Source organism: Centroberyx affinis, unplaced genomic scaffold (assembly GCF_046629955.1).
Source record: "Centroberyx affinis isolate AG114_WGS23_722 - 3 ecotype Tasmania unplaced genomic scaffold, CSIRO-AGI_Caff_v1 ptg001183l_1, whole genome shotgun sequence".
NCBI classification, from domain to species: Eukaryota; Metazoa; Chordata; class Actinopteri; order Beryciformes; family Berycidae; genus Centroberyx; species Centroberyx affinis.
Window position 1 is genome coordinate 25,485 of NW_027279709.1, and position 22,766 is coordinate 48,250.

Sequence of the window (22,766 nt, forward strand, 5' to 3'; positions counted from 1 at the left end):
ATTTTTCTTCTGTGCCATATTTTATAAAGTCAGACAACATCCGTTTCTTGCTTTCACTTTAAAAGTTTTCCCAGAAGTAATCCTCAATTTTTTTTTCGCAAGTATGACTATGTGTAATCCGCACACATATCCTAGCCTACATAAAAGTACTCCATTACTACCCATGATGATGATGATGATGATGATGATGATGTGATGTGATGCTGATACGTGTGTTCGGAGTATTGGACTAGATGACTAGATAAAATTGGACTAGATAATTTTTCCAACAAGTTTAGTTTTTATTTGATTTCATTTCACTAACATGTCTCTCCCATGCCTAGATTTAGTCTAGTTGTATAATACAATAATTTGGTGTGTGTGTGTGTTTGTGTGTGTGTGTGTGTGTGTGTGTGTGTGTGTGTGTGTGACTTTCAGATTAAGTCCGTATTTGTTTAACTGCAGAACTCAAAATGCAGGGCTGACAGGATAATACGCAATTTAACATTTCGCAACATTTTGTCGTTGAAGCGGGTGACCCGGAAATACTTTCTACATGTGTGACCTTTCTAGTGCTGAGGTAGCTCTGTGGTACTTCAACAGATTAGTGTAATGTGGTGAGGGTTTATTTTTTTAACGCTTTAATTTGCTAGCTATATCTGCAGTCGGATAAACGGGACAGTAGATTTGACCAACTACAACCATGAGTACTATGTTTGCAGACACGATTCTCATTGTGTTCATCTCTGTGTGTACGGCGCTGTTAGCCGAAGGTAAGTAACGTTACTGCTCCTGACATGAGACCGACAGGCTACTCTTTACTCTTATCTGGAAAACGCAGTGTATCATTTATTTTCAATTCATTCTGAATAATATAGTAAGGAAACACTGGCATCAGCTGTTATCACGACTGATCCGATCCCTAACCATAATGCCGATGAAGGCAGGCAGGCAGTTAGCCAGCTAATTAGCAACCTAGCTAACGCATTTCCACCGGTGTCAAGTTAGACAGGATAAGAAATAGAGCCTCCAGGTAAAAATTTACACAATAAAACTCTTATTGATTAGCCGTTGCGACGTTTTGTTGGGTAATACAAATTATCAAAATTAAAATAAATAATATATTCAAAAAGGATTTGTAGTAAAACGGGATTGAAACTAGATCCCCAACCCCCCAAATGTCTTTCACAGATGATATTCATAGGGTTGCCAGAACTAGACTCAATCACAAAACTTTGAAAAGTAAATTTTGACCCCTAGCTGTGGCACAGTTATTCCTAAAGGCTATAGACTGGTAGTTTTAGTACCTGGTGCTTGCCATATTTAAGAGGCATATCTCCACTGCACAAGGATAATGTCATTATGGTGCAAGACGCCTGCTTTTTCCTGGACTGTAATGCTAGGTGTTCAGATGGTGTCCACTGTGCTGAGCATTATTAAAGCTCATAGCTGCGCTCTGTAGTCGTTACAAACTCATCTGTGTCTGGATGTTGTACAAAGTAATTTTAAAGAGATTCTGTGATATGGTTAGCTCCTTGCTGTTCTCCTTTTAACAGAATGATGTTAGCTTTCAGAATCTCATTTTTTAAACCTCTATGTTCAAGCCCCTTGATGTAAACATCTGCCTGTTTGAAGTGCTCTTCAGCAAGATACTGAATCTCTACCATTTCCAGGGTTATTGTGTTGCTGCTGGCTATGCATTACATCATTATTATGTGTGTGTGTACTGTTACATTTGTCAGTGACCCCTCTCCTGCCAGAGAGGTAGAGGCTGTTGCTTTGAGGGAAACTGTAGCCCCATCTTGTTGACAGTCAAACTTCACCACACAACTCCAGTGTGCCATCAGCGCACCATAGAGGCTCTAGTGGTCTAATACAATGCACAGAGAACTGTTCTTTTTTCCCCTCAAACAATAACTTCTTCACATTTTCCTCCTCAGGTATTACATGGGTTTTAGTGTATCGGACTGAAAAGTACAAGAGGCTAAAGGCTGAGGTAGAAAAGCAAAGCAAAAAACGTAAGTGACTCATACTTGTGACTCATATTTTTGCAGTTAGTGCTGTATCTGCACTGCTGACCTTCACCTTTGAATGTTTTGATACCAGTTGAGAAGAAGAAGGAAACCATCACAGAATCTGCAGGACGTCAACAGAAGAAAAAGATTGGTAAGACGAAGTAATCCTATCCTAAGGACTCTAATTGGTCTACTTTAAATGATGAGTAATAGATTGTGTGTAAGGATAAATTGATAAATGGACTGAGGGATTAATTGAGAAATTGAGCTTGAAGGTTAAACTGAACAGGAAAACTCAAATATTGTTTTTAAGAGCAGCTCTTTTTGTCACCATTTCAGTGTTTCATGTTAAGTAATGTATGCTACTAAATATATTACAGAAAGACAAGAAGAGAAACTGAAGAACAACAACAGAGACCTGTCTATGGTGAGAGACAATTGTTTGCAGCACATGTGTTATGTAATGATGAAATGCATAGAAAATGACTGTTTTTATTTTATGTTTCTTTATTTGTTTTTAGGTACGCATGAAGTCCATGTTTGCCATTGGCTTCTGCTTCACAGCATTGATGGGCATGTTCAACTCCATGTAAGTGTTTCCCATAGTGTTATGGTTTAAAGCTATATGTTTCACTTTTGGTAAGATGTTTACTTCTTTTAGTACACCTGGTGTGAGAGGGTGGGGGTTGATGGCCATAGAGAAGTTTTATTTCCCAACTCTGTTTTATATATTTTATCAATAATTGCTAAATGACATCACTACTGATGACTAGATCAGCCAGTGTTGGTGAACGACTGCATTATTAATACAAATTATTTTTTATACATGTACAAGCATTGTTTCCCTTAATTATAGCTGATTGTAGGTGTTTTGATCTTTTTTTTAATTTCACAGCACTTTGTAACTTTATAATACAGCACTTTGTAGTGCTATACATACAGTATATAGTTATTATTATTACATAATGAAAACTCTGAATGTTACATTGGAGTCAAATATTGACATGTTGTTTCTTGTTTTGTTTGTCTTCAGTTTTGATGGGAGGGTCGTGGCCAAATTGCCCTTTGTCCCGCTGTCCTACATCCAGGGACTGTCGCATCGCAACCTCCTGGGCGAGGATTACACTGACTGCTCCTTTATCTTCCTCTACATCCTGTGCACCATGTCCATCAGACAGGTAACTTTTACTGTTATTACACCTTTAGACCTGGGTGGGGTCAGTGCCTTTTGATATTCAATGAAAGATTTTCACCGAAATTCAAGATTCATATGGGTGGAGAGTGCTTGTTCCCAAGCAGAGAGTACAGGCTGGAAAGTGAGTTTTGAAAGCCATTAATCTCAGCACTTGGCAAAGTAATTGTTGAGTCATTGGTATTGATCAATAACCCTTTCAACCCCCCACAGATATATTATGGTGATGGTGACAGCAAAAAAAGTACTTGTTGCACCTTTAAGTGTTCACATCCACTCTCCAGTCATACCTGCCTCTTAACAGTTTCCCATGCTTTATGAATTTTTGAATATTTGTCACATGAACTTAAGCCAGCAAATCAATTTATTTGTACTTTTCACTTTCCTGAGAGGCGATTTGCTGCTCAATGTCTGATTGGTGTAATGTTTCTCCAGAACATTCAGAAGATGCTGGGTCTTGCGCCCTCCAGAGCTGCGACAAAGCAAGCTGGAGGCTTCCTGGGACCCCCTCCTCAAGCAGCCAAGTTTTCCTAATTACCTCGGACAGTATCAAAGGTCCTGCTCACGCACTGTGACTGTGTGACTTAGCAGAAGTGACGGCTCCCTCATCAGAGCACAGAGCTGCTCAGGCTGCACTGGAATAAACATTGTATTACCTGTTGCAGCTACTGTATCACTACATGCACACTTCAGTTTGACCCTTCATACTTGTGTTGCGTATTTAATATTAATATTTTTTAAGATCCTTTCACTTAGAAATTAGAAAAGAAGAGAATAAAAATCGGTCTTAATTGTTTTGATTTACAATGGGTGAGAATATATGTACTTTTTATGCAGCAGATGCCATACATTGTTGTGGGACTTGATTATAAATTGACCATTTAATTTTCATCAGTATTATTGTATGTCATTCTCTGCATCCTCATTTCTTACAGTTTAATAAAGTTTTATGATCAAATTTTAGTAGCGTGTTTTATTTGGCATGACACTGCATTTTATTGGGCTTCCTATTATTGATTCACACACCTAGCTTCTGTGCAGTGCTGATTCTATTCTCCATTGTTCTAGCACTCACTGGTTTTATTATGCAAAGGTACTTTGACATTGGTGTGAAAGGTGGGTTCAGGGTTTGGTAATAAATAGATTAACCCATTGTTTGACTATTTAAATGTTTTTGGATTTAAACGTAATCATCTTATATTTTTTCTATTCTGTTTCATTCAGATGTTTTGGCATACTAGTGATCATGGTTGTCTGAACCACAGTGAATGAAAGTACTGTTGTAAGTAAATTGTACTTCATGTGCATAGTTTTAGAAATAGAGCAAGGGAGGTGAGGTAGCAAGCCAGTGGACATGTCTTACTGATAAATGTCTGAACTGCAACCTCAGTCATGATGACCCAATCCAGAAATACCATATGATTCCATCTAATCTGCATGCAGTTATGGGTAGAAGTTAACTATGTGTATTAAAACAACAGGTTGTACTATATTTTGCAGTGGCTTTTTGGTATCTTTATATTTTAGTAGTTAACTGCAAAGTGCATTTTTCTTTAACAAAAAGTAGACCTTGCAGTTCTCTGTCTTACATGTACCTTGATTCTTTTTTTGTTTTGTTTCAACTTATCAGTTAGTAGCCTGTAACTCGTTTCATTGTTTCTATTTAACCTTTGTTTATCTGGGAAGGTTTTGGTACACAAGCATTCTGTCTGGTCAGCAGGACGGCCCAATGTTTAAAGAGACATCCTGTGTTCAAGCCCATGTCACAACCATCCATATTTTGTCTATGAGGATCAATAAAGTATCACATTATTTTTCAGCAATTTTGCTGTAGTAGGTGTTGAGAGAGAGATCATTGTCCTGCTCATAAGCCTGCTTGTCTAGTTTTGAGGCTACTGCTGCCCCTATTTAATTTGCATTTATTGTTTTCAGTCAAACACTGCCAGTCTTAACTGTACACCTCGACAGGATGCAAAGATAAAGGGGGAAACTACACATGGGCTATTCCAAAAAGCCAGTGCAGGATGGCTTTCTCCTGAACTGTCTTTATCCAAATCCTAATGGACAAATTATACTGCAGTAGTTAGTCTAAAGGCTTACAGTCTTAAACGAAGACATGATTGAAAAAAGGAAGCTGAAAGCAGAAAAAACAATCTAATTTGTTATAGAATGCAAGCCAGTTTGCTTTAAATGTGTTAAAACAACATATGTAAATTTTCAATGTGGTTTGGATGTGCTCGAGACTAAAAACGTTTCCTGGGTTTTTGCATGTGTATGTGCAGCTACCATAATGAAAGAATACTATATTTGTATAATATTCATATGGGACCCTAAGTATGTCTCTGGTAGTCATTATAGTGACTTTATCGCCGCCTACTTTGTGGTCTTTTTTAAATCTCCTATGGTATTAGTTTAATATTATCTGTGGTATAATTTTTAACTGCAGTTTGTTCTGGGGTTTTTTTTTTTTTTTTTTTTTTTTTTTTATAGTTTTCTGCGAAAATGTGTCCATATTATAGATCTCATTCGCGAGGGAATTGCAATAAGGTGATTATTTATACGGTAGTATAAATAATAGAAATGTAATAGTGCAGTTAGTAGTTATAGTATTAGTTCGCCCAATCACTGTCTCAATGGGACCAACTGTCTTGCAGGGATGGAAACTTAAAAATCACATTCCAGTTTTCACTAATATAATATAGAAGAGGCGTGTCCTGTCTGTTTTTTGTCTATAACCCTGTCCAGTGAACGAAGGGGCGTGACGTTATATCGTTCACTTATACTTGGACCAGGGGTTGAAACTTGAATCCATTCCGCTGCCAACAACTTCCACGGTAAAGTAGCTTACATTTTCTCACTTCCACTAATCTAACATGAACTGTGTCTACTCTACTATGCAAACTCAGTTTACCGTTACCGTTTGCTGCTGCTTTTCTTTGTGCTAGCTTAGCGCTCTATGGCTGCAGACGTGCGTGTGTAACACAAGTGAAGCTAACAGTTGAGCGTGCTCTGACCACGCAGTGTTATAAATCACTGCAGTCGTTTGGTTATTGATTATAACTGTGTTCCTGCAGGTACTTTACATACGAAAATGGCCCAGTCGCTCGTTGACAAGATGCCCGGTGCCTCGACGGGAACTGTGGTTGTCACGGATCCCCTGAACTACTGGGGCGGCAGTCGAGTCAAACCCAGGGATGAGAAAAACGCCGAGCCCGTGTTTGAACCTGCAACTGGTAACTACAGCAGAGTGTAGTCTGACTCATAAGTTAATGCTTCTCAACATCCTCTTTAATATTTAGATTTGAAAAATGTAGAGATTTGAAAAAATAGCCCCTGTCCAAAATTAGCCCCTGTCCACGTACTATCCAGAGTCTGGATAGAGTACTATCCAGAGTCATATGAGGCCAGGTTGTTATGTAACGCAATCCCTCTTTTTTTTCTCCTTTTTTTTGTGTGGGCGTAGTAATGATTTAAAGAGGTAAATCTCAGTTCAGAAGAATACTGAAAACAAACTAATTCTGTTTGTCTGCAGCAATTGTTAAACTACTACTGTTAATGTACTGTAGTTGATATCCCATCATAATGATTTCAACCTGTTCAGGATCTGGCAAGCCAGTACTTGCATTTGTCTTTGAGGTCGTGGAGGCTGTCAGCTGTTTTCATATCAGTGAAACGCTGTGTCACCAGCATGCATGTTTCCTCTGTGTCTCTGCAGGCCGTGTCCTGTGTCAGATGGTGCCATGTGGGGCTGAGGAGGTGGACCAGGCCATAAAGAGTGCCCACGCCGCCTACCTAAAATGGAGCAAGATGGCAGGCATGGAGAGGGCTCGGGTGATGCTGGAGGCCGCCCGCATCATCAGGGTAAGACGCCGGTCGGACTGACAATGTCATCCAGCTTGGAAGGCAGAGGGGTTTTGTTCCTGTTACTGAGAAAGAAGTGTGTCATTCCCTTTCTGATTGCAAGATAGTCACCTGGCAGATTTCATAGTGTTGCGCAACTAAATTAGATGTGCACTCTTGCCAGTGTGCAGTATCAGTTGCCTCACTGCTGGCCCATATTTGCACAGAATAAAACTTTATTGGTGTCCTTCTGTAAACCCTCTTTGATGTCACGTGGGCAAGGACTTGAACCCGATTTAGGACACTATGTGATTGCATAATCTTAAAGCTATACAAATGTAATACCACTAACTACCACAGTGCATTATTTTTTGAATAGATACAGTTTTGCCACCTTTCTGCTTTACATCTATTTTCATCTTTTTGTACATTCTCCAATGTAAACAGGAGCGAAGGGACAACATTGCCAAGCTGGAAGTGATCAACAATGGCAAGTCCATTACTGAGGCACAGGTGGACATCGATATTGCCTGGCAGTGCATCGAATACTATGCCGGCTTGGCTTCTACGCTTTCAGGTGGGCGCACTGACATGTTTTTTTTGGGTCAAAAACGTATAATCATCTTTTTTCTAAATGTTTGTGTTATCAGATGTCAGCACTCAGTGGTGCATTGTTGTATAGCTGGGTTGTCCTGTCATTTTATGCAGGCCAGCATATCCAGCTTCCTGGGGGAGCGTTTGCCTACACAAGAAGGGAGGCCCTTGGTGTGTGTGTGGGAATCGGTGCCTGGAACTACCCCTTCCAGATCGCATCATGGAAGTCTGCCCCTGCCCTGGCATGTGGTGAGTGTGTGACAGCCATGTGTGTATTATGCATCATCCTGTTTGATATGTTTATTTCTGCCTGTTTCTCCCAAGAACATGTGTCTCTTGTGTTCTTTTAAATCCTAAACAGCTGTGTTGAATTCCTGTCACCGTTAGGTAATGCCATGGTATTTAAGCCCTCTCCAATGACGCCTGTGACTGCTGTCATACTGGCTGAGATCTACAAAGAAGCCGGAGTGCCCGATGGGCTCTTCAATGTGGTTCAAGGCGGAGCAGAGACTGGCACCTTGCTCTGCCACCACCCCATGGTAGCCAAAGTCTCCTTCACTGGTAGCGTTCCAACCGGCAAAAAGGTAGGCAGACCAAAAAAGGGTTATGATTTCTAACATAACATTGTCATGCTACAACTGAAAAGATTGAGAAACTCACTGCACATTAACAAAACCAAGGGTGTCTTGTTAGCTATATATATTGCTCTGAGAAAGAATCAGATAGCCATCACTGCGATCACTTTCTCCAACATCACTTTCTCCAACATCAGCTGAAAACATGATCCACAAACCTCAATGAAATTACCCTTTTATATTGGCAACAAACTGCTCTCCTTGATAACACAGTGTGTCCTCCTTGCACTCAGATCATGGAAATGTCTGCAAAGGGAGTGAAGCCTGTGACTCTGGAGCTGGGGGGGAAATCTCCCCTCATCATCTTCAAGGACTGTGAGCTGGAGAATGCAGTGAAGGGAGCGCTCATGGCAAACTTCCTCACACAGGGAGAGGTGAGGCAATAGGGTTTTTGTCTATTGTATCATTTACGCAAGACCGTGCCTCCCTTTTCACATGGAAACTATTGGCTAATAATCATGAATATCATAGTGAACTGTGTCAAAGCTTGACCTGATCAAAGACTTTTTCTTGTCATCTTGTCATGACCAGTTAAAATCTTGTCTCAATTGGACAGGTTTGCTGCAATGGGACCCGAGTGTATGTGCAAAGAGAGATCATGCCGCAGTTCCTGCAGGAGGTGGTCAAGAGGACCAAGGCCATCGCAGTTGGTGACCCTCTGCTGGAGGGCACCCGTATGGGAGCGCTGATCAGCAAGCCACACCTTGAAAAAGTGCTGGGATTTGTCAGTCAGGCCAAGAAGGAGGTGTGTGAATAATCTTTGTAGCATTAGATTAGATGAATCTTTAATGTTCCCCATGTGGAAATTGCTTAATCATGGAGTGGCATTTAGCAGGGAATTCAACATGCACATAACCCAGCTGCTGTAGCACCTCAGTACTTTTCCAAACTGTATCCTGTTACCATCATACCTGACCTCAAAGCAATTATATCAAGTTCAGCTGTTTGCTTTAGTTATCTTTATTTTAGTTCTCATAGTTATTTGACTGATATCTATATTTTCTCAGGGAGCAAAAGTGCTTTGTGGAGGGGATCCGTTTACCCCCAGTGATGCCAAACTGAAAGGGGGCTACTTCATGTCACCTTGCGTACTTGGTGTGTCTTTTGGAATATTTTCAATATGTTTCATTTATTCTTTTGAAAGACACATTTTTCTGCCCAACTACTGACATCAAATAGTTTGAAAATAGTTTTTGTTCCATCTGCATGTTTTTTTTGTTGTAGTACACACCATGTTACACACAATAATTTCTCCCAACAGATAACTGCCGAGATGACATGACATGTGTGAAGGAGGAGATTTTTGGCCCTGTTATGTCTGTTATGCCTTTCGACACAGAAGAAGAGGTTCTCCAGAGGGCCAACAATACTACCTTTGGATTGGCCTCTGGAGTTTTCACCAGGTCAGCATAAAAAACAGAGTGCATACTTGAGTTTGTCATAACTCTGCAGTCTGATGCAACAACTGATACACAGCACTGACCTTCTGCACTCGAAGATAAGGAAGTTATTGGACCTCATTGGATGCAGTCCAGGCTTTCCACAAAGAAACCATTAAAGTCTGTCAATTACAAGCTTGAATTCATTGCTTTGTGGCTGGAGGACAGATGAAGCAACCTGACCATTTAGCCTTTTAGGAGTGTGTTGCATACATACTCTTGACTCTCTACCTGTTGTGCACTAAATCCATATAGACACTAGTCTCAGATTCCCTGTTGCCTTTCCTCTCTCCCTGTAGGGATATATCACGAGCCCATCGTGTGGCTGAGAACCTGCAGGCAGGGACCTGCTTCATAAACAACTACAACATCAGTCCTGTGGAGGTGCCATTTGGAGGATACAAGATGTCAGGTGGGATGTTATAATGAACCTCAGTTAAAGGGGTCAAAATCACCAGTTAGGTCATTGTAGATGCAAAGTATGATTCATCCGTGTGTATGTTATGTGTAGAGTTCATAGTATCACATTTTATCGCAGTGAATGCAGTTAATTATCCATCTTTACTGGATGTAAGTAGGACAAATCAATAAAATGTCAAGTGCTCTTTTATTAAATCATCTCATGATGTCCATTGTGTTTTACCAGGCTTTGGGAGAGAGAATGGCCAAGTGACTATCGAGTACTACTCCCAGCTGAAGACTGTGGTTGTGGAGATGGGCGATGTCGACAGCCTCTTCTAAATGCATCTCACCAAGTTTACACCACTGTGAACAAAACTCTCTACACCTCACTTTTGGTCATGTGTTTAGAAACTATGCACCAAACATGTAACACTCTTTTCTTTGCACGAGAGCTACTCTGTATTTTTCCCTTCGAACACATTACCAGCATTACACCCGAGGACATAGAGAGATACCTGTATGAATAGAAACTGTAAGAGCTGAAGAACTGGACCATGATCACTAATCAGCTCACAACCCTTTAATAACCTACTTGAGTCTTCAAGTGAACATGCTTTAAGCCTTAGCATTTGCATATTAACGTACTTAATAAATACAGGTCCTGGTCTCAAACACAAACTGATCCTATTTTTCAACTAAGAAGCATGTGGTGGTGGGTGTGGTTGTGGAAGCAGAGTCCAGAGCCTTAAGTAGAAATGTTGTAATTTCTGTGTTATTAGAAAGTAATAATTGCCTGCCTAGGGCACCCAAGCATTTCTTAACCTCAACACAACCAGCTTCATATTTTGAATGTTTGAATGAAATGCCACTGCGTAACAGCTAACAATTTTTTTGAACAATAAATTGCCTTGTGATACAAAGTCTTCTGTGCCTTTTTACTTATTATTGCTTCTTAGTTAGCAGAAAGGCCTAGGGAACAATAGCTTTAGTGTGTGGTTATGTCACTTGTTTGGTGAAACCTGACACCCATTAACTTAGAGGATAAAGGACCACAGCATATCATGTTACAAATTAGAGCAAAGGAACCTCTCTGATAATGGTAACAAGTACAGTGTGTGTCCACCAGAATCCTGTCTGGTTGTTATAATGTCTTCTTACTCATCCAAGCTTTGTATGTTTGTAAGTGTCAGTAGTGTCAGCAAAGGATCAATATGGTGGGATTTATATACACATATGTATATTGTTATAGAGTCCAGCCATTATTTTGGATGCGTTCTCCAAGTCCTGGATGGATGAATGGATGGTCTATGTACGAGACACTGACTTTTATTTTGAAAAGAGTGAACCGGAAATAGTTCTGCATGAAAAGAAGGCTAGTCTACGTGCCTAGGCACCTTATTCAAAGCTTGTACTTAAATATATGTGTCTGTTTAAAGTCTTCACACAATGCAGGTGATCATTTCTCTTGAATGGCATGCAGCTAATTTATTATTTAACGCATGGTTTTATAATAATTGGTGTTTTACGTTAGTTTGAGTTCAATACTAATCATTTGTTGTTACTGTTAGGTAGCTAATGTTAGCATTAGCGACATAATTGAGTTAGCTAATCAATGTTAAGTTAAGCTAACGTGAAGTTGGCCAACATGTTAACGTTACTCCAACAAAGTGTGGATGTGATAGACTGGTTTGTGCAGTATGTAGTCAAAGGTGTTTTTGGTTTTCAAACTTATCTTTCTTGTCTCTCACTCAGCAACGAGAGGAGAAGCAGCTGGAGGCGTCGGTTGAATCCCTGATTTCTCGCGTAGCACATCTCAAAAACGCTCTTCACAGTTTTATTTATAAGCTGGAAAATGAGTACGAGCGATTAACATGGTAAATTTAGCATTGCTTATTTGTATGTTAGTGGCATTAATGCTTCATATGCCCCACTCATCTTAAGATGCTGCTGCTTCTGAGAAGCTGTGATGTGTTTCTGTCACCCAGGCCGTCTGTTTTGGACAACTTTGCCCTCCTGTCCGGTCAGCTGAACACCATCAATAAACTGCTTAGGAATGAGAAGACACCGTCTTTTCGCAACCAGGTTATAATACCGCTGCTGCTGTCTCCAGACCGAGATGAGGATTTAGCAGTGAGTATCTTTCCTCTGTAAGACTGTGACCTCTGTGCTGTAAAATGGCCCATCTGGCCTGTCCATTCACCGGCTCTTCATATTCCCCATGTCCAGAAACTAACAGAGCAGCGTGTGCCTGTGTTCAGCCATGAGATTGTACCTGACCACCTGCGTACCAAGCCTGATCCAGAGGTGGAAGAGCAGGAGAAACAGCTGAGTGCAGAGGCTGCACGTATTGGCCCCGAGGTGGCACAGGTCAGTCTGTTACTGCTGTGCTAAGTCACTGTGTGGATGTAATGGATTGAGGCTGTCTTATTCATAAACAGTGATAAACAGTTTGTCCTCTGTATTCATGAAGCAGTGGTGCGCCACCACTGTTTGAGAAAATGTTAAATTAATATCAGCATTGCAATGTAATCTTACTGTAATTAAAAACTAAAATAAGTATAGTCCAAATGTTTTAGAAATGATTTTATTGTGATTAAAAACATTTTTAGCACTACAACTTAAAACATAACTTAGACCCAAACAGCAAAATATACGGGACAAAACTAGAATTATTTATATTTTATTTTATGCACCACACCTGCATAGAATTACAGAGGAAACACTGATAAAATATTAGGTTATTTTACATTATTTAAAATTGTTCTTAATGAACATTTCTCTTAGAATATACTATATAACTATAATTTCACATTATTTGATATTTGCCATGTATTGTTTACAGCCTTAGAGTATCTCATATAATTCAGTCATCCTTTGTGATATTTTTCCCAACAGAAACAGATCCAGACATTGAATAAATTGTGTTCTAATTTGCTGGAGAAGCTGAACAATCCTCGTGATGACAGAGATGCAGAAAGTGCAGGTATGCCAGTCATCATCTGGAGTTGTTTTATAGATGGACGTTTGATCAGTTTAATAAAAAGAATATCTTTTCTTTCAGCAATGCGACAGAACAAAGCGTCCTTCAACCCCGCTGACACCAATGCACTGGTCGGTGCAGTTGCTTTTGGAAAGGGGCTTTCCAAATGTAGGCCTCCAGGACCAGTGGCCCCAGGACATCCAGGACAAGGGCCCATGATCAGTGGAGGACCGACGTTGCAGCAAGTCACCATTGGTGGTAGTTCAGGCCAACAAGCAGGTATGGGAGGACCTGTGGCTCCACAGCAGCAAGGGCAGCCAGGTAGGAGCCCTGGAGAGCTGCAGACAAAGCTTTTAAGTTCATCTGCACTGTGATAAAAGCATCACAGTGCAAAAAAAAAAAAAAAAAAAAATATATATATATATATATATATATGATTACGAAAACAGAAAGAAAAGATCGAATTATTGTGTGCAGGTGAGATTAAAAAAGCCTCAACAAAGAAAACATAAAAAATTCTAACTGACAAACTCTTATGACTCAAAATTTAGATCAAAGACCAAAGGTGATTAAGCTTTTTTCTTTATCTTGCTGAACCTACCATTTGGAAGAGTTTGGCCAAAGTGAAACCATAAGTAATACTAGAGAACTCTGTTTCCCTCATCTCATGATACAATTTTGGCTCAGTCATGCTCTTGAGATCTCTACAAATCCAAATATAGGTTTCGAACATCAAATGTTCATTAGAGTAGAATCCTAAATATTAGCATGCTTACAGGTTTTTGTGCCAAATACAACTTAATTATAACTGGGCATATTGATGCCACTTTGAGCTTTGCAAACTTAAAACTTTTCTGCTGCTAATACACCATTTTTAATTGTCAATTTATTTGTGATTATCCATATAATTTATATTTTTGTCACTCGATTTTTGTTTCTCAGGAAAAATGCCGAGCAGCATCAAGACAAACATCAAATCTGCCTCCGGTTCAATGCATCCGTACAACAGATGAGCTCCTGCCTCATGGTGATTTCTTCAGCCTGTATTTGTTTTCTTTAAAGACCGACCTACAGCAATGTTCATATATGTCTCCTTTCTGTGTTATATTATTTTGATTGAATAGACCAACTTTTAGGTACATTATCAGTTCTCTTTAAAGCTGGTTACATGACAGATGTGTTATAAAATGATCCCAAACTCTGCAATCTATAGAATTTCCTTTTTTTTTTCTTTTTTTTTTTTTACTACATCTGTGCTTCAATGTTTGAGCCACTAGATGGCAGTACATCAACATTTATGGGACAAAGAACAGCTTTTACTTGGAACTGTATTCTGACACTTCTTTTTTAAAATAAAAGATGCGTGAAATGGACTGCTTGGATTTTTAATGAATACATTGTAAACACTATTTGAATGGTATTGAATAATAACTTTCCAAATGTTGAAGTGCGTCTTGTTTGTGTGTACTCAAGGTAATTAAGATTATGGACAAATTATGAAATTGATGTCAGACCCAAATAAATAAGTACATTTTGTTACACTGTTAAAGCTCAAACACATAAGGTTCATTTGTCAGTAATTTCCTTACAAACGGATTGTGCAAACGTCTGAATTAAAAACTGCAATTTGAATCTTGTAATTGAGAATCTATTGGTGTCGGTGCATTTGAGAGTGTGTTGAGGAAGAGATGCTGTTACCCATCAAATGACCATCCCATGCATTTCTACGCTGCAGTGCGCACCATGATCTGATGCCTGTCCCGTACTGTATTTTCGCTGCCCCCTCCTCCGCTCCCCACGCTTATATATTTTTTGCCCATTTTTAGTGCAACAAAGGTGAGAGTAATGAGGGTGGACGTCGCTCTGTCTGGCCTGATAATGTCACAGTGTTTAAGCGGAGGAAATGAGAAAGTTCATGCTGACGTGTGAGGGGCCTCTCCATGCTCGGGGTCTGTCCACTCCAATCCCTGTCCCGCTGAGGCACAATGACCAGGCTGCTGTCACAGGATGCAGGACGATGGCTGACCTACATACACCCTCTGTCCCCGTCTCGCTGTGTCAGCCGCCACGGCCGGGCTGCTCTGCTGAGACAGCTCAAAGCTGCACAAGGTCACACTCACGACCACGAGATGAGCTCTAAATTATAAACAAAAGACCTAATGGACAACAATCCTGTCCCGCAAGCCTCCGAGAAAACATGAAGGCTGCAGTGAGGTTTGTGCCACAGCTGCTCTGAGCGAAAGTTAGGCGTGTTTTTTTTTTCTTTTTTCAATAAAGTGATGATGGTCTCAGGATGTTACAGTAGGTTCTTGCACTTCCTTTGCTGTGTCGTGCAGGAGCTACGAGAGGCTGGGAGTGTTAATGAAGCGGGTTAGAAGATGGGTCCGCCTCTGCTGACATTCAATTTGCACTTTACAAAGGATGATTTTATGTGAGGGATTACTTTCCTTGCTAAATTTCTCATTAAAACTTATTATAAGAATAGTTTGGATTGTCTAGGTTTAGACCTATAATGGCATGTTTTGTGATTTGCACTTTTTATCGTCGTTATTTTTTTATTACTTGCAATTAGAATTTCAGTTTAGTTTGTGTAGATGTGATTTCATGTCCAGCATTCACCAGGTGTCTGTATGACAGCATTCTGGGGCATTCATGTTAAAACAAAAAAACAAAAAAGGACAAAATTAGGTTTTAAACGTTGTATATTTTGATATGGCATCTGATGCATATCAGAATACTAAAAATCTGGTTTAATGTTATCAGATTTTGTTTGAGGTAATTACGCTGTCCATCACCTAATGTTAAGTTGTGACACTGTAAGTCATTTTAATGGGAAGGAATGATTTACCTTCACAGGTCTCATTCAGCATATGCAAATAGATTCAAATGATCAGCAACTCATCATTTAATCCAATATCATCAATATCAAGAATCATGCAAGCATGATTCTAGCAAGCCAGCATAGGCCAATAGGCACCAGAAAGAGATTGCTTTGATATCTTTTCAAAATGTTAATTTGTGTCAATACCAGAATCCACTGATAAATAAACAGGTTATTTACACATTTGAATAATCTCAGGTTTAGTAACTTGTTAAGGACAAATAACACCTATTTTTATTGAATTTTTCAATTTATTTTTCAAGTTATTAATAAAGTTTCAAAAAGAAATCCACATATTTTCTTAGTTTAGTTCTTTCTTACAAATGGCTTGTATCCCAGTTTACTAATAACGACTGGCAAAAAATGTGCTTAAAGAGGAGTCATCTACTGTGTGTTTTAGACATCTTTCTTTCTCTGTTTGTATACTATAGCAGAGCTCTTAAATCACTGAGAACAGTATGAATGAAAAGTATGAATATGGTGAAATCATATTGTAATATTTCAAGGTTTTCGTGAGACAATTTTTCATATACTGAGGAGTTCAGCAGAACTTAAACCCCTCTTAAAATATATATTTATGATTTGTGTAATAGAGAAGAGATAATATTGATTTAGCATTTATATTCAGGCAGCGATGTAAATAGCATGCCCAGGAAGCACAAAAAGCACAAAAGCATTACCACCACACTATGGACATTATGACATCATAGTCTGACAATTATCTTTCTCCTGTACTATACAATTAGATTATTAATTAGCTGATTTTCTTAAAAATGGCATGCTGCACCTAGATCCTAATGTCACTCATGCACACATGATACTGAACCTTCAGCAGAACAGACCATGAGGGGTCAGCAGTGTTTCACTGTTAGGAGCCACAAGACATTCCCCATTCTGTAAACACAATTTGTCAAGCCACCCTTAGTTTTGAATATTAATTTGAACATTAATATCAATTAATAAATCAAGGTTGTGTGTGTGTGTGTGTGTGTGTGTGTGTGTGTGTGAGAGAGAGAGAGAGAGAGAGAAAGAGAAAGAGACTTAGTTGAGGGACATTCAGTGCATTTAGACTTAGCCTGAGCCCAGCTGTACATATTGGGTAATGGGAAAACCCAATATGACAGCTGCCTCCCAAATTACAATATACAGTATATACCAGGGAACACAAACCTGGGGTAACTGGGCAATTCTTACATGATCTAAATCCATTATGACAGCATAATCAGCACTGCTATCTTATGAAAAGACAGGACTTTCCTCTAAAGCTTACATCAGTAAAATAGTGAAATGAACAAATGTGTCAAATTACTTTATATTCAGAAATGAAGGGAAAACATTTAGAAAGGCTACCATTCCTACAGCAAGATGCAAACAAAAAAACAAAAAAAACAAATTAGAGCACAGTTGCATGAGAATTGACATGAATGGTCCTAGTTTTGTTCTGGCTGTGAGTGCTATAATTATTGCAACAGCAGTGTGTCCAAACGTTCTTGATCATCAGAGCAAAAATATTTAGCATTTTTATTTAATTTTTGATTCATGTTTTACAGAGATAAGTTTGATTTTCATTTCTTTATTAAGAGCATCTCTTGGCACAGTTTTGAAGGGATATTTTCCATATATTTGAAGAACAGGATAAGGTCCATATCTGGCTCATTGTGGAAGCTTTAGGCAAACATAAAGAAACAGTATACAGCCTTAAACTCCCACACCCCAAATGGGCAAATATACTGCAAATTCTAATTCAAATGTTCCACGGTTTAAATAACTTGAAAGGCTGCAATGACGCATCCTGATCTGTGAAATCTTTTCCAAATGTCTCTTTTATGAAACTTGGGATCAGAGGAATTCATTAAAGATCTGTGGGTGGCATAGGCAATACAAGACTGAGGCATTCCAATAGCAATCCACCAAAGTCTTTGCCAAACTGAACCGTTTCCAAATCTGAAATCTGCACCACTAACTGGAACACACCCACAGTCCCTAATTATATGGGCCCTTTTCCTACAGATCCAAGTGAGAACCTTTCCTTTGAATTTTTTGAGTTACAGTTATTTGTTTCAACAACACAATTGCTATGTGTTTGTTTCCTAAGATGAGCTCTCCATCAGTATAGAGAAAGTCTTGTAATGCGGAGGGTTTCGTTGAGCTGGCTCCTTAGCTGCGACAAAGGCTCTCCATTATCTTGTGCCCCCAGACCTCAGACCCTGCAACGTCTCTGCTTCCACAGCCATTCCCTCAGGCATGTATCGCCGTGGTGTGTGTGTATTGTGCTGGCAGGCGCTGATGCACATTATGCATTGTGAATAAGGCCAGCCTTGTTATGAACCTTGTTATTGTCATTGATATAATGTGAGCCCTGAGCCCCATGTGCCATATGCATTGCAGTCTGGTTGAGGGGATGATTGATATAAATTTTCAATGAGCAAAATGCTCAGATGTCTGCTAAACCAATGAGTAGGTCAAGGCAGACAAACAGGTTTGTCTTTGTTTGTCTTGCAGATATTGCTATTCTTTGCTTTGATTTCATCCTTGATATCTGTAGGTGGAGTGAGAAGTAGGAGCGTAGTGCCGGGACTTTTGTGTTGAGATCTGAATTAGACTTTTAGGCCCAATTCTGTTAAACATATGTGTGGGTGCTTTTGCTCTTGTCAAAATGGAAAATTTGTATCTTCTAACCCAGTGCACAAGCATTTTGTAAGGAACTGCAGTGCAAATGGTTTGCGCTTTTATCCTAATGAATATGCATTTTGAGGTGTTTTTAGATGTGAAGCACAAAAATGGAGTGAGTGATTGAGTCTTGAGTGATTTACTAAGCCAGAAAGTGCTATTTAAATTGCACATGCACATGCAGAAAGCATGTCTTACCATATGAACCTATGCCAAAATAGCCTGTTTGATTTACAACATTGCATTGCATGGTGGAATGCCTATGACTGCAGAGAATGGAGGAAAGGACAGGGAGAAGAATGATGAACTTGAAGAGGATGATGTCCAGGCCTTGGATGGAAGGAACCCAATGGGTAGTTACTTCTGATTTTTTTTTCTCATAATCTCACAATCACTATTTTGAAAATGACCAAAAATTGACAAAATCAGAAGCAAAAAATTGTTTCTCTTTTCTCAGTGGAGTAATGGCTAAAGCTCTTAATGTTTCATATTCATTTCAGTGATGAATTGGGCAACATGTCCCAGCACAAATATCTCAGCAGAAATGTTTCATTAGAGTAGACCAAGCCAATGTTGTCTTAGCAGGCTCTAATTTATTCTATAGTCCTACTACTTATTTTTAGGCCAGATTAAGTTAGTCAAGAAATATTCTAGGCATTAGTTTTAATAAACAGTACATTTCATAGAAGGATTAAGAAGGAGAAATGGACAAGGCTTTTAGTCTACTGTCACATTAGGAACACTGTGGAACTGCCTTTAATCCAAGCACCAGAGAAGGCCTTTATTGTGCTGACCTCATTTGCATGACATGTATTGGTAAATTGGGCGCAGGATTGGAGACAGTTGACTGCGCCACAACTTTTGCGGGTGGTAATGGTTTGCGCTCCTTTTAGCCCATCAAAATATTTACATTCATCAACTGATCCTCAATAAAAATGCATCCAAGCCAGATGAATTATAGGGTGAATTAATTTAAACAAAATTTCATTAATGTTATAGTTGACATTGATGAATGCTTGCACAGGAACATCGGCCCATCATCAAAAGCCTAATAGACTAATACAACATTGTTCAAGGGAGTGGCGCCCATTGTCAGTACAGGCTAGTATGTGTGCTTGACTCTTATTATAGTCAGTTGAGTAATTATGATGTGACATTTACACTACTCACCCTATAGACAAAAGCCCATTAGAATAACAAACTGTTTGTGTCTGCTGACCACTTTCACCTGACAAAAATCCACCTTCACCATCTGTGTGAAGAGGGTCAGAAGAGGGAGGAATGATGAATATTACTACTACTGCCAACAATAAGAATAAGAATAAGAATAAGAATAAGAATAAGAATAAGAATAAGAATAAGAATAAGAATAAGAATAAGAATAAGAATAAGAATAAGAATAAGAATAAGAATAAAGAAGAAGGCTATCCCTTGTAATTTTCCTATGTGCATTTCATTTATGTCAGCCAAGGTATTTGTTAATGAATAAAGGACTTCAGAAACAGTATAGTGATTTTGTTCATGACTGGATTTACACCTTTTCACCATGTAAAATGGATAATTATCAGTGTTAGTGCTCTTAAAAATGTTCATTATTACAGTGTAGTATGTTAGCCGCATATTTGTTAGGGAATTGAGGAATTCAAAAGACTATACACTGATTTTACTCAGAATGGGATTTACACCTTTTCACCATGTAATTACTAAATCAATCTCACAATGCCTTTTGGTTTGTAGGAGCACATGAATAAATCATGGCATGCACGTCCAGCACTTCTTCCCTTTCATTTCTCTAACAGTGGCTAAAAGAAACCCTTTGATAGAAACAAGGAGACATCCCCATGTAATTATATTTGATCATGTTTGCATATGTCACTCCCACAGTCTCTGTCACGCTTGCTGATTTGGATGCTCCTGGGAACTCCTTCCTAATCCAGAAGTTGATGTTTCAACCCCTTTTCTCCTCTTCCAGCGGAGGGAAAGAAAGAAACAGATGAATCGGAGGAGCAGAATCAGACATCCTGTCTCATTTATCTGGAAGAGAGAGATAAGTGTACATTCCGCCTCTTTCAGGGAACGCACATTAACCATGCCTCGGAGGGAGCAACTGGGTGTGGGCAAGGAGGAGGGGGGTTAGGAAGTGTCTGGCTGCCGTGAGCGCACAGCTTTCACTCACTTAGAAAACTGTGAAAATGTCCCCTTCACACCCTCGCCGGCTCCACCCGGCTCCAGCGCTGTGTTAGCGGTGAGAAAATGCCTTCAAAGGCCTTGCGTGGTCCGGAAGTGTCGCGTGCCACGTTATCCAGAGGTATGGGACTGACAAGTCTACAACGTGTAAACTTGTGTCCTACAGTAACTTGTGACCCTGACCCTATTACAAAAGTCTCGAGGAGAAACCACACACAAGTTTCCAAGTGTGGGGAAATTTACTCTTACACTGGTTGGAATTTACAAAGACTGCATGAAATGTGATGTGAAAAATGACAAAACTGCAATTTATGCAACAAAAGAAACTATTTATTTGGGATATGCATTGCCAGTACAAATTAAGAGACCATAAAACCTACACCTTTTAGCTATTTTTCTCCACAGAAAACAGGTTTTGAATTGGAATTAAAAAGACCATAGTTTTTCATTTGATACCTTTTTACATATGCAGAGATCTTAAAAGTTAAAACCTGTCAAGAAAAAGGCTCCACGATTTCACTCTGAAATCCTTATAAAAAAGAAGTAACATTCAAAACACTGCAGTACGTTATTTTATTGAAGAACAAAAGACATGCAACAAATAAAACATTTTATGTTTTACAAATTGTTCAGTTTCTTTTCTTTTTATGTCTCTTTTCCTTTTATATTCAAAAACTAAAAGCATCATTACATGAAGCTTCGATAATATTTGACAGGCAATGTGAAAAGTAGAGTTAAGCCTTTTTGAGGGGTGCAAAAACAATCCTTCTGTTTGCCACATGGCTAGTGCTGTCAATTCAGTCAACTGATTTCAAGAAGACACAATGGAGACAAGTTGATCACTTCTATGGTACTCAGTCCTCAACTGCGATGAGTAGGTGAACCAAGAGAGAATTCCAGAGTTTGTTTCTTATTATAATAATCACACAATGGTTGACCTCCGTACTATAGCTCTGACACATCTATGTTTTCATACATGTATAATAAATACAAATGCACTGAGAACTGTAAAAAAAAAAAAAAATCCAGTGGTTTTCAGTCTGTGGTGAATTTGGCGCTGTAACTATCTATTTTGGATGTTGGTTGGGATTGGATTTTATGTTGTTGTAAGGATTCAGTTAAGCTAAAAACAATGCCACAGGGCAATGTTAACACTAACTTTTCACGCCACCTTCATCGGGACAGTAGCCATTTTAGAGGCAGGCTTGTGTCGATGGTCTGACAGTAGAAAACAGTAGAGAAAGGCTGCATTAAAATGGATACTGTCCAAATTCAAAGATGCAAAACAAGAGTAAAGGTGCATATCTACATATATAGAGCATTCTTGGGCTAATTCACATATAATGGTAGCATAAAAATAAAACATAGTCCTGTAACCAAGCAAAAGAATATCAAAATGAAGAACAAAAACTGATATGAGTTATTCACAACATGGAGACATAAAAATATATCCAAACATCATCTGGATCTGTGTGCCATCAGGGTATTTGTTTCCATTTAATTTCTATAAACACTACTGTATTCCAACTGCATTTTTTTGGCTTTGAGTACTAGAGCATTTTGAGACGCTCAATAGTACTATAGATAATAAAATCCTACAAAAAGAGGAAAAACAAAACGTTGATAAAGCTGATCCCAATGCAGAGAATGAAAATTCTGCCATTTTTTGGTATCAAAGTATGGTAAATGCTGATATCTCAAGAGGACTATTTGTAATAATGGATATATGTTGACCAGATACTATACTGTACATACAACAAAGGTCATAAATCTAATTTCACATTTTGGATTGGTTTATATTTATGAATGTGGTGTTTTCAGTGTGTCGTTTTAGAACAAAATAAAAAGCAAAAGGACCCTTGAATCTCGAAAATATGAACACCCTAATTATTTCAGCACCAAATGAAAAGTGAATGTAAATTCAGAACAAAGACATGCAACGTGTTAAATCC

General features: G+C 38.9%; 3 protein-coding genes across 4 annotated transcripts; all 3 read left to right on the forward strand.

The window, feature by feature from the left end:
• Positions 1–545: 545 nt before the first annotated feature.
• tmco1 (transmembrane and coiled-coil domains 1) lies at positions 546–4,125 on the forward strand. Its single transcript, XM_071524335.1, has 7 exons — positions 546–752; positions 1,920–1,997; positions 2,086–2,145; positions 2,375–2,421; positions 2,516–2,583; positions 3,028–3,172; positions 3,622–4,125. Exons 1-7 carry the CDS (start codon positions 683–685, stop codon positions 3,718–3,720), a joined length of 567 nt encoding a protein of 188 aa, XP_071380436.1. The 5' UTR covers positions 546–682; the 3' UTR covers positions 3,721–4,125.
• Positions 4,126–5,956: 1,831 nt separating this feature from the next.
• On the forward strand, positions 5,957–11,005 carry aldh9a1a.1 (aldehyde dehydrogenase 9 family, member A1a, tandem duplicate 1). The gene is made up of 12 exons (XM_071524328.1): positions 5,957–6,020; positions 6,261–6,419; positions 6,902–7,047; positions 7,474–7,603; positions 7,735–7,869; positions 8,008–8,204; positions 8,489–8,629; positions 8,812–9,000; positions 9,263–9,350; positions 9,517–9,658; positions 9,994–10,106; positions 10,341–11,005. The coding sequence occupies exons 2-12, from the start codon at positions 6,278–6,280 to the stop codon at positions 10,433–10,435; spliced, it is 1,518 nt and encodes a 505-aa protein (XP_071380429.1). The 5' UTR covers positions 5,957–6,020; positions 6,261–6,277; the 3' UTR covers positions 10,436–11,005.
• Positions 11,006–11,457: 452 nt separating this feature from the next.
• Positions 11,458–14,449, forward strand: med8 (mediator complex subunit 8). Of its 2 annotated transcripts, none has more exons than XM_071524336.1 (7): positions 11,458–11,548; positions 11,849–11,970; positions 12,082–12,226; positions 12,323–12,463; positions 12,992–13,079; positions 13,158–13,397; positions 14,019–14,449. In XM_071524336.1, exons 1-7 carry the CDS (start codon positions 11,543–11,545, stop codon positions 14,087–14,089), a joined length of 813 nt encoding a protein of 270 aa, XP_071380437.1. In that variant the 5' UTR covers positions 11,458–11,542; the 3' UTR covers positions 14,090–14,449. The 2 variants fall into 2 exon arrangements, with proteins under 2 accessions (XP_071380437.1, XP_071380438.1); XM_071524337.1 differs by having other exon boundaries at positions 13,158–13,355.
• Positions 14,450–22,766: the final 8,317 nt, after the last annotated feature.

Excerpts from the sequence above, each read along its gene's own strand:
- aldh9a1a.1 (XM_071524328.1), top strand. The coding sequence starts at position 6,278 with ATGGCCCAGTCGCTCGTTGACAAGATGCCCGGTGCCTCGACGGGAACT. Across the intron at positions 6,420-6,901 it reads CGTGTTTGAACCTGCAACTG|GCCGTGTCCTGTGTCAGATG; the intron begins GTAACTACAGCA and ends GTGTCTCTGCAG. Across the intron at positions 7,604-7,734 it reads CTTGGCTTCTACGCTTTCAG|GCCAGCATATCCAGCTTCCT; the intron begins GTGGGCGCACTG and ends CATTTTATGCAG.
- tmco1 (XM_071524335.1), top strand. The coding sequence starts at position 683 with ATGAGTACTATGTTTGCAGACACGATTCTCATTGTGTTCATCTCTGTG. Across the intron at positions 2,422-2,515 it reads ACAACAGAGACCTGTCTATG|GTACGCATGAAGTCCATGTT; the intron begins GTGAGAGACAAT and ends ATTTGTTTTTAG. Across the intron at positions 3,173-3,621 it reads GCACCATGTCCATCAGACAG|AACATTCAGAAGATGCTGGG; the intron begins GTAACTTTTACT and ends ATGTTTCTCCAG.
- med8 (XM_071524336.1), top strand. Across the intron at positions 12,227-12,322 it reads ACCGAGATGAGGATTTAGCA|AAACTAACAGAGCAGCGTGT; the intron begins GTGAGTATCTTT and ends CCCCATGTCCAG. Across the intron at positions 13,080-13,157 it reads CAGAGATGCAGAAAGTGCAG|CAATGCGACAGAACAAAGCG; the intron begins GTATGCCAGTCA and ends CTTTTCTTTCAG.